Genomic DNA, 11721 nt, shown 5'->3' on the forward strand with positions numbered 1-11721 from the left:
GAGTTCAAAACCAGCCTGGCCATCATGGTGAAACCCCATCTTAAAAAATAAAGTAAAAATTAAAAAAAAAAATGCACATTCTCCTTTCCCCACACCCCAAGATGGAGTCTTGCTCTGTCACCCAGGTTGGAGTGCAGTTGCAGGATCATGGCTCACCGCAAACTCCACCTTCCAGGTTCAAGCAATTCTCCTGCCTCAACCTCCCCAGGATCTGGGATTAAAGGTGCCCACCACCACACCCAGCTAATTTTTGTACTTTTAGTAGAGACTATGTATCACCATGTTGGCCAGGCTGGTTTTGATCTCTTGACCTCAGGTGATGTTCCTGCCTAGGCCTCCCAAAGTGCTGGGATTATAGGTGTGAGCCACCATGCCAGCCCTTAAATCTCACTTAGATTGAAAATTCCAAGTAATGGAGAAGTGTGTTAAGAAAGTTACTGCTTTGTTAGAGCAGTACTGCTCGTGATCCCCCTGCCTTGGCCTCCCAAAGTGCTGGGATTACAGACATAAGCCACCGCACCCTGCCTGCATATTCCCCATTTTATACACAAGTGAAAAATGCTTATCCTCTTTAACCTTTTCTCCTCCCAGGGAGTATAAAACCTGTACAGAGTGGTTAAGAGCCACTATAACAATTTAATAGTGTGCCATTGTTATTATATTTCACGCATTTTCTCTTATACACTCTCTAGATTTCTATTAAATGGATTTTAAAAGTTCTAAGGACTTATTTTTTGGGAGTAATTATGAATTGCTTCTACAGATTCTTACATGTCAAAGTTCATTTAAACTGAAGATGCACACTAGACATCTAGGCATACAATCCTCCTCACCTTGCTATTTCTACACTGTTACCATATTTTTCCAATGTTAGGTTACCAAATGTACTTAAAGCAATATATAAAAACTTGCTACCAAAAGAATAGTACTACTAATTTTAGACATTTAACTGCACCTTATAACTTTACCAGGGAATTCAATATATTAAGTAGATTTTCCTAAGTTGGTGAAGACAGGTGACAAGTTAGCTTTAGCAAGATGAATTTACAGCAAAACCTGGTGGGGTGGCTCATGCATTGTAATCCCAGCACTTTGGAAGGCCAAGGCTGGTGGATCGCTTGAGCTCAGGAGTTAAGAGACCAGTCTGGACAATATGGCAAAACCCTGTCTCTACAAAAAATACAAAACTTAGGCCAGGCGTGGTGGCTCAAGCCTGTAATCCCAGCACTTTGGGAGGCCGAGGCAGGTGGATCATGACGTCAAGAGATCGAGACCATCCTGGTCAACATGGTGAAACCCCGTCTCTACTAAAAACACAAAAAATTAGCTGGGCATGGTGGCGTGTGCCTGTAATCCCAGCTACTCAGGAGGCTGAGGCAGGAGAATTGCCTGAACCCAGGAGACGGAGGTTGCGGTGAGCCAAGATCGTGCCATTGCACTCCACCCTGGATAACAAGAGCGAAACTCCATCTCAAAAAAAAAAAATTAGCAGAATGTGGGGGCAAACACCTGTGGTCCCTGCTACTTGGGGAGCCAAAGCGGGAGGATCACCTGAGTCCAGGAGATCAAGACTGCAGTGAGCCATGATCACTACTGCACTCCAGACAAAGTGAGACCCTGTCTCAAAAGCAGCAAAAAATAAAAAAATTTACAACAAAAATCTTGTGAGTATCATAAAAATGCACTAGTGAGTCAAGTTTTTGTAATAAGATTTAAGATCAAAGTAACTTCTAGTTACTTGCTGGTCTTCTGATAGTGTCAATGCCTGCGCCACATGGAGATTTCATAATGCCAGTGTCCTAGATCCAATTCAAGAAACCTTTAATCATATTTCATTGGTCTCCAAAACCATGCAGTAGAACCACTAGCAGCAGATTAAAACAGTAAATCTTCACTAATCCATAATTAACAAAATAAAGCTACATTATTTATTCAATCCAGGTATAAACCAGTTGTCTGCTCCAAAAGCTAGATATAGATGACCATCATTATTGTGGATATATGAAGTAAAAAGTTCAAATTATGTAAGTTTTAAGTTCGAAATTCTCCTGATAGCCTGAAAACTTTTCAAATTCAGTTTAGTAATCATATTCAAGAATTTTTAACATAATTTTCCCACTTTACACTAATGCCCATTTAAGGTATCACAACCTGGATAAAACAAAGATTACACTTGGTGGGGTGGAGGGTAGTGACAGGGTCTCACTATGTTGGACACGCTGAAATTTCTAAGTTCAAGCAATCTTCCTGTCTCAGCTTCCCAAAGCACTAGGATTACAGTGCTTTAAAGAAAATTACTTTTCTTTAAAGACAGTCACCAATTTATTCTGAGTTAGTAGAGCTTCTCCTGTAGTCATGTAAATACATCACATGGTCCGAAAGTAGACGAGGCTACCATTTAGTTAAAATTTAGGTTCACTGGTCAGGTGCAGTGGGTGGCTCATGCCTGTAATCCCAGCACTTTGGGAGGCCGAAGTGGGCAGATTACGAGGTCAGGATAAAGTAAAATGACTCTTTCAAATACATATACCTCCAAGTTTAACAATAACAAATATTGTAATTTCTTCTCAAAAGACTAAAATACAGGAAAGAAAAGTTTTCTAATGACTAAATCTCTTGGGTATGGCACAAGGCATTATTAAACTTTATACTCTAAAGCAGAGCTATACAATAGATAATGTGAGACACACAGGTACCTTCAAATTTTTTAATAGCTACATTAAAGTGAAAACTGGCTGGGCGCGGTGGCTCACGCCTGTAATCTCAGCATATTGGAAAGCCGAGGTGGGTGCATCATCTGAAAAGTCAGGAGTCTAAGACCAGCCTGGCCAACCTGATGAACCCGTCTCTACTAAAAATACAAAAATTAGCTGGACATGGTGGCAGGTGCCTGTAATCCCAGCTACTCAGGTGGCTGAGGCAAGAAAATCATTTGAACCTGGGAAGCAGAGGTTGCAGTGAGCCGAGACTGCACCATCACACTCCAGCCTGGACAACAGAGTAAGACTCCGTCTCAAAAAAAAAAAAAAGTGAAAACTTCAAAACATACATATATTTTTGAAAAACTCTTGCTCTGTTGCCCAGGATAAAGTGCAGTGGCAGATCATGGTTCACTTAGAATCTTGAGCTTCTGGACTCAAGGGATCTTCCCACCTCAGCTTCCTGAGTAGCTGAGTCTACAGGTGCACCACCATGCCCAGCAAATTTTATTATTTTGTAGAGATGTGGTCTCAATGTGTTGCTCAGGCTGGTCTCAAACTCCTGGCTCAACTGATCCTCCTACCTTGGTCTCCCAAAGTGCTGAGATCACAGGCATGAGGCAACATGTACAGCCCAAAATATATTTTATTTAATCCAATATCAAAAGTATTTCAAAAGAAAGAATTAAAAATTCTAAAAAGTATTATTTACATATAAAAACCAATATTTGTTTAATATTTAAATAAATAAAACTAATAAAATATTTTGTTTTCTTCATACTGGATCTCTAAAAATCTGATGTCTTCCACATTTATTGTACATGTTAACACATTTCAAGTACTCAGCAGCCACATGTAGCTGAGCTAGTGGCTTCTGAACTGGACAGTGCAACTCTGGAGCAGAATAAGGCTCCTCTGCAACTTGTTGACAAAAATCCAACTCAAGAATCTTCCCCATCTCTAATTACAAATGATTTTTCAGGCACATCCTAATGCTAAAACTTGACTACAAAATCCCAAAGCAATGTTCTAACCTTTACAATCTGTAATAAAATATTATAAATCACAAGTTATGTTACTTTTATATGGTGTACAAACCTCTTAAAGAAGCCCAGGCAGATAACAACCATAGGTGAAGTGCAAATTTTAAAAATATGAAACTGTCTCTTTGAAAATAAGCTCACTCCTACAATGAAGAAAAGTAGATGACAGTCGTTCTCTAGAAGTAAGAGAATCCTGGCCATAATGAGTGATCTTACTCTGCCACAGTAGCAGCATCCACTTTACTAAACAATGAATGATAATCTTAAAGTAGCTATGTATGAACAAAATACTTTTTCATGAGACAAGGCCAAAGAAACAACCAGAAGAGTTCATAGTACCTTTGCAAACTTGAAGAATGGTCTTGGATCTTTTCTGAAATACTCAATATCAAACATCGCTTGAGGATCTGGAAGATCTGGGAAGTCTACAGCAAGGCGAGCATAAATACCATCCCTTGACCTGAAGTCAGGTATTCCACATGAAACAGACACCTAAAATGTACATGGCATAATTTGTAAAATTAAATCTTCTACCTTTATAAAAACTAGCTCTCTTACCATATAACTAGATAAGAGTTGAGAAAGAAAATTTTAGTCTGAAACTCCTTTTAAGAAACAAAAATACAACCCTACCCTAATTTCAAATAGAAATAAAACTCCCAAATAACTGAGTATGATTAAACATACCTCATATTCCACCTTTAACACAGATAAGAAATTTTTCTCAGGCTAATTTTAAACCTTTTAAGCGTTTAACCAACAAATTAATGCAAATGCAACCTGAAAAGGGAGTAAACCATCAACAAATTATTTTAAGTAGGGAAGAATTTTTATTTTTATTTTTTGAGACAGTTTCACTCTGACGCCCAGGCTGGAGGGCAGCGGTACCATCATGGCTCACTGCAGCCTCAACCTTTCAGGCTCAAGCAATCCTCCCACGTCACCCTCCTGAGTAGCTGGAACTACAGGTACACATGAGCATACCAGGCTAATTTTTTGTAGAGACGGGGGGTCTCTTGCTCAGGGTGGTCTCAAACTCCGGGCTCAAGTGTTCCTCCCACTTTTGCCTCTCAAAGTGCTGGAATTATATTTATGAGCCACTGCACTAGCCAAGAATTTCTATTACAGACAATTAATTCCAAAGAAATCGTTCCTATAGTTAGGGTTCTATCACCGCACTACTACTACATTTCTCTATTTTCATAAAAAATAGCCAGGCACAGTGGCTCATGCCTGTAATCCCAGCACTTTGGGAGGCCAAGGCAGGTGGATCACCTGAGGTCAGGAAATCGCGACCAACCTGGCCAACATGATGAAACCCCGTCTCTACTAAAAATACAAAAAAGGGCCAGGCGCGGTGGCTCAAGTCTGTAATCCCAGTACATTAGGAGGCCGAGGTGGGTGGATCACGAGGTCAAGAGATTTGAGACCATCCTGGTCAACATGGTGAAACTCTGTCTCTACTAAAAAATACAAAAAATTAGCTGGGCATGGTGGCGTGTGCCTGTAATCCCAGCTACTCAGGAGGCTGATGCAGGAGAATTGCCTGAACCCAGGAGGCAGAGGTTGCGGTGAGCCAAGATCACGCCATTGCACTCCAGCCTGGGTAACATGAGCGAAACTCCGTCTCAAAAAAATAGACAAAAAAATAGCCGGAAGCTGGGATTATAGGAGCATAATAGGGCAAAACTCTGTTTCAAAACAAAACAAAAAAACACCACTGTATAAGCCAGTACAGGTTGAGGCTGCAGTGAGCCATGATGGCACCCCTGCACTCCAGCCAGGGCAACAGAGCAAGACCCTGCCTCAGAAAAGTTTTTAAAAGGCTGTATAATATTTCAATTCTTCATTTCTTTAAGAACAGATTTATATACTAATCATACAAAAAATCCTGACATTTCAAATAGAGATTTCAGAAGTTATTGTTTCATCATCTTACCAGAGTAGACTCCAATTTGACCTGGAGTCAAGGTCAATTTAAGGTAAGTTAAACAAACTTGTCTACATCATTATCTGTCAGCAAAACATACTCCTGATGATCATTTAAGATTATGTAACACCTTTTCACAATTTGAAATGGCAGAAAACAGGACAAAATTTTACTACAGCAGTTGCTCTGGTTGCTAACATGCAATATATCCTGTATGAAATACACACTGTGCAATAGCCTTAGGTAACAAATTAGCTGAGACCCTAAGGTAGATGAAATAGAAAATGTCAAGCCGCCACAATCCTATCATCTTAATTTAAAATGGAGGGAAGGTAGGAATCTCTTATCTTCCCAACATTAAGTTCTTCACTTGTGAATACCAACTAGATTTCCAGTTTCTCATAAAAATCAAACAAATATTCAATTTCTCCTTCAGACTCTGACATACCTTAATAAAAGCAGAGTTTCAATTCCCTGCATCTCCTTTACGAGCTGTGATATAATGTAGGTAAAAATCTTGCTTTAATTCCATTTACCCACTGTGCTATAAATAAGCAGAAGCAAATTTTTTTAAAGGCTGTTGGAGAGGTTTAAAAAATCTGAACTAATTTAGCAACTGCTGCTACACTCAGTTTTTGGCAGTTTCCAAACATCCATTATCATGTAAGGATAAATCCTCCTAAACCAGAAAAATGTTTCCTACTTGGAAAAGGCATAAGAAAATACATTTACCACTTCCCCCATTTACTAGTCTTACATACCCCAGCTCCAGTTAAAACTATAATTTTTTTGCACTCTTGTAGTAATTTCACAGCATCTTCAATTGTATTAATATCTTTTCTTTTTTTCCTTTTTGGTGGTTCTGAAAGGATGTTAATAACAATCTGCCATAGTGTCATGTCATCCAATTCAGGTGGAGGAATTGTTTCCGGCAATAAATCTTTAAGAATTGTTCGAGGATCTGTGCCAATCATAAGATGCTGCTGAACAAAAGTATATGGACCTACAATAAGAGGGAAAAGACTTAGATCAAGTCAACTTGTCAAATAATTCACAATCTCATTTATTTTCTGAGGTAATGAGTTAGCAATCTGTGAGAATTTTTTGCAAAGAAAATGTAATTTAATGGTCTTTCATTCTTAGTACACACTCATAATTAATGCTATATCCCAATGAGACTAGGAAGATCTAATCAGAGTTGGGAGACCCCCTTGAGCTCTAAATACATACTTTAAGAACCTAACAACCAAAATTAAGTTCTTATGGTTAAAATCTAGAAACATACACCACAATAACACAAAAGTATTTACAAAAAGCTGCTACAAGTCAACACAGAAAAGATCGTACCAGACCTAAAAGCCTATACTACTTACCATTAAAACCACACAGGAAAAAGAAATGAAAACCTATACATAACTGCCAGCTTAATTATTTTTCCGGTAATTTTTCAATTTGACCTTAACTAATCTTGCAAGATAATACATACGATGTTGTTGTTCTGAGAATTAATCATTTTCTTTTCCTTTTTTTTTTTTGGAGACAAGAGTTTCGCTCTTGCTACCCAGGCTGGAGTGCAATGGCTCGATCTCGGCTTACCACAACCTCCCGACTCCCAGGTTCAATCGATTCTCCTACCTCAGCCTCCTGAGAAGCTGGGTTTAGAGGCACGTGCCATCAAGCTTGGCTATTTTTTTTTTGTACTTTTAGTAGAGACTGGGTTTCACTGTGTTAGCCAGATGGTCTTGATCTCGTGACCTGGTGATCTGCCCGCCTCAGTCTCCCAAAGTGCTGGGATTACAGGCGTGAGCCACCATACCCAGCCTAATCATTTTCTTTTACCCTGAAATTGCTGAAATCAGCTCCCTAGTTGATTAAAAATATATATATATTTAAATAAAACTACAGACACCAAAGAGAAACTAATCTTTACTGTTTAAATAATCAAACCATTTGTAAAGATTCACTTTCAGCTGGGAGAGGTGGCTCACACCTGTAATCCCAACACTTTGGGAGACCGAGAGGGGCAGATCACTTCAGGTCAGGAGTTCGAGACCAGCCTGGCCAACATGGCAAAACTGTCTCTATTAAAAATATAAAAATTAGCTGGGCATGGTGGCATGCTCCTATAATCCTAGCTACTCAGGAGGCTGAGGCATAAGAATCACTTGAATCCAGAAGGTAGAGGTTGTAGTAAGCCAAGGTTGGCCACCGCATTCCAGAGACAAAGACTCCATCTCAAAAAAAAAAAGAAAGAAAAGAAAAAAGATGATCCACTTTCAAGATGATTATGTTATTACCTTTGGTATAAAAATCTAAAAATGCTTTCTATTACAAAATATTTTCCCATTTCATTCACATATTTATTAAATATTTACTCACGTTTATTAAATATTTGTTGAGCACAAACTATGTGCCAGGCACATTTTAGGCACTGACAAAACAACAGTATACAAGTCAGTCGAAAATACCTGATCCCTGGCCAGATGCAGTGACTCACACCTGTAATCCCAGCATTTTGGGAGGCTTCGCAGGCGCATCACCTGAGGTTGGGAGCTCGAGACCAGGCTCACCAACGTGGAGAAACCCGTCTCTACTAAAAATACAAAATTAGTCGGGCGTGGTGGCGCATGCCTATAATTTCAGCTACTAGGGAGGCGAAGACTGCGGTGAGCTGAGATCGCGCCCTTGCACTACAGCCTGGGCAAGAAGAGCAAAACTTCGTGACCCCTCCCCCCCCAACAAAAAAAAAAATTCCTGCTCCTGTGAAACTTACATATTCTAGACCAGGAAACAATACAATGTAAGATATAGCACTTGTTGAGAAGTGATAAGTATAAAAGTGAAAAAAACAAGAAATATGAAGTAAGTGAGAAAGACAGTCTAACTGGATGAAGAAAAAAAAAAGGCCGGGCACAAGGGCTCATGCCTGTAATCCCAGCACTTTGGGAGGCCAAGGCGGGCGGATCACAAATTCAGGAGTTTGAGACCAGCCTGACCAACATGGTGAAACCCTGTCTCCACTAAAAAAAAAAAAAAAAACTCAAAAATTAGCCAGGCATGGGGGTGGGTGCCTGTAAGCCCAGCTACTCAGAAGGCTGAGGCGGGAGAATTGCTTGAACCCAGGAAGTGGAGGTTGCAGATTGCACCACTGCACTCCATCCAGCCTGGGCGACAGAGTGAGACTGTCTCAAAAAAACCAACAAGGACAACAACAAAAAGCATACATTTACTCTCTTAAGTTAACAGCTCTGAGCCATACCTATCCGTGGCCTTGGAGTCCAGTCACTAGAGCTTGCATGTGAGGCTCTATCCTCCTCATCACTTTCACAGGAATGAAAACCATTAGTGATAATTTCATCACCGAACAGAAGGTTATCTGCAAAACAAACCAAAAGTCAGCCAAGACTACCAAAACAATGTGCACCTAATATGTATGAAGACCCATAAAGGGTTATAGTGTAATCATTTTCATTAAGCATTTAACATTTATATTGTATGTGTAAATGCTATGGGGTCGGCTTGCACTTCTCATAGGTACAGTTTCTTCATATTTAGGAATTCTGCTCTGACTCTAAAAGTTTCGGCCAAAATCTAAAAATAAATTAAGTCTACTTAAACAGAAAAGATAGTAACATATAGAAAGTATCAACCACAAACAATAGAGTTCGTGAAACTTGTAATAAATGGAAATTTACACAAAAATGTCATTCAAATAAAACTGGCAAAGTGCACTTTAAATTCATATAATACTAAACATAGGTATCTCTGAATTGTTTCCTCTATTAAATAATAAACAGTATTAACAACACAATTATTAAATTAGCATTCAACTGTGTTGCTTGAAATCAGGGTCTCTTGACCGGGCACAGCGGCTCACGCCTGTAATCCCAGCACTTTGGGAGGCCGAAGCGGGCGGATCACCTGAGGTCGGGAGATCGAGACTACACTGACCAACGTGATGAAACCCCATCTCTATATTTTAAAAAAAATTAATAATAATAAAAAAAGGCACACATTACTTTTTTTGAGACAGGGTCTCACTGTGTTGTCCACCGTGGAGTGCAGTGGCGCGATCATAGTTCACTGCAACCTCGAACTCCTGGGCTCAAGAGATCCTCCCGCCTCAGTAGCTCGGACTACAACTGTGCACCACCATGCACGGCTAATCTTTTTAAAAAATTTTTAGTAGAAAGGTGGTCTCACTATGTTGCCCAGGCTGGTCTAAAACTTCCAGGCTCAAGAGATCCTCCCGCTTTGGCCTCCCAAAGGGCTGGGATTACAAGAAAGAGACACTGCGCCCGGCCTGACCCAAATATTGATAAAGATGAACACCTCTCAAAAATAGAAATTCCTCAGATGAAAAATATAAAACCTTCAAAAACACGACAAATGCAACATATCTGCTTCATTATACTAGCAATGTTAAATGTGTCTCAGTACATACATACAAAAGAGTATGCTTCGCCTCAACACCGTCACCGTACACAAGAGCAAGATTAAAATAAAAGTAATACGAACTGCTCTAAAAGTAGTATGACTCTCCCATGCCCACTACTAACTGCATTACAGAATGGTAATGTCTTCAGGAACAGCCATGTTCTTTATATTTTGCAGGCTGTGACTACAGAAACAGCTTTGCTCTTTTAAAAATTGTAATTTCAGGCATAAAAATATAGACCCTAAAAAAAAGCAAATTGCACAAGTGTCAGATTGCAAAAAGTAATTGAAAATGCCGACGAACGGGGACAGCAAAAAGTTGCAGACTTAAGTGTCCTGGGGGGAGGGCGGGGAGAAAAAAGCAACCCCCCCCCAAAAAAAAGGGGGAAAAAAAAAAGCTCTAACAAAAGCAATATGCTAAAAGAGTAAGAGGGAAAAGAGAAAACTTATTTTAAAGCGACTGCGAGAGCCTCCCGACCTGGCTGCTGCGCAAAGCGCAAGGCCTCCCAGGCCGGCCACAGACAGAGAAAAAGCGAATCCACCCGCAGCTCCCGCAGCAGGAACGGCAGCCCCGGAGGAGCGCAATTAAGCGGAGGGCCGTGGTGGGGAAGAGAACGCCACGGAGCCTGCCCCGAGTCTCCGGCGCGTCCCAGAGACCCCCTCAACCCCACGCCAGGAAGATCCCCGGGAGAGGGAGGAGGGGATGCGCAGTTCCGGCAGCCCGCACCCTGCGCACCTCGGTACCCAATCGCCGCCGCCGCCGCCGCCTCTTCCTCCTCGTCGCCCTCGTCGTCGTCGTCGTCGTCGTCTTCGTCGTAGAAGTCGTCAGCCGGCGGTGGCTCCTGAGATAGGCCCTGCAGGCCCGGCCCATTGTCTCCTTCCCCAGCCACGGCCGTCGCCTGGGCCTCTTGTTCCCCGCCCGCCGCCGCCGCTCCCCCTGCCCCTGCCTCCGCCTCCCGCCACAGCGCCGCCGCAGCCGCCGGGCAGCTCTCGGCCGCCGCCGGCACCTCACGCTCCGGGGCCGTCCCACCGAGCTCGTTCGGGCTCCGCTCGGGGCCAGGACCATCTCTCCGCGGCCTCTTGCGGAGCGGCTCCCCGGCGGGCGGGGACGCGGCCTCCCTCTCGGCCGCCGCCGCCGAGGGGGAGCCGCCGGGCTGAAGGACCAGGGCCGCCTCGTCCGCCATCTTCCAACTGCCTCTCTGGCCCTCCTCCGTCGCCTCCTCTGCTCCCGCTTGACGCGCGGCACTGGCGCCCCCGCGGCTCCGGCTGCGGGAGATTTAAACCCCGTCACGTGACCCGCCCCATCGCCACCCCCGCCCTCTAGGCGCTCCCGCCACCCACGCGGGCCAGACCACAACACTACGGGTCACGTGGCGGGCGGAGGCAGCTGCGTCTACTACTCCGCCTGAGCTGGTAGGAAACTGTGCCCCGGCGGCCCGCGGCCGTACCCTTCTGTGGCACAGGCGTGTTGTGCAGCCAAATTCGCCCCTCGGCCGCTTTCTCAGCTTCTCTTTCAAACCGACCTCAAATCATTACCGCCCGAACAACTCCAGTTTTGGTCCGCACTGGGAATTTTTACTTCTGCCTCAAGTGTACACCTGGCCTGCCTTAG

The 11721-nt window shown here is 42.6% G+C and overlaps 1 protein-coding gene across 3 annotated transcripts in view; it reads right to left on the reverse strand.

Moving 5' to 3' along the window:
• Window positions 1–11302, reverse strand: part of SIRT1 (sirtuin 1) — a 40357-nt gene extending 29055 nt beyond the window's left edge. The window contains exons 1-4 of one of the 3 annotated variants that reach the window (XM_002756312.6): window positions 10846–11302; window positions 8932–9048; window positions 6434–6675; window positions 4082–4234 (exon numbers count right to left, since the gene is read on the reverse strand). In XM_002756312.6, the coding sequence (XP_002756358.3) occupies window positions 4082–4234; window positions 6434–6675; window positions 8932–9048; window positions 10846–11293 (960 nt within the window). In that variant the 5' untranslated portion in view covers window positions 11294–11302. Of the gene's footprint in view, window positions 1–4081; window positions 4236–6433; window positions 6676–8931; window positions 9049–10587; window positions 10803–10845 lie in introns of those variants that run through there. The other 2 variants (XM_009009862.3, XM_017979080.3) reach the window with 2 other exon arrangements.
• Window positions 11303–11721: the final 419 nt, after the last annotated feature.

This window comes from Callithrix jacchus, chromosome 12 (genome assembly GCF_049354715.1).
Source record: "Callithrix jacchus isolate 240 chromosome 12, calJac240_pri, whole genome shotgun sequence".
In the NCBI taxonomy this organism is placed as follows: Eukaryota; Metazoa; Chordata; class Mammalia; order Primates; family Cebidae; genus Callithrix; species Callithrix jacchus.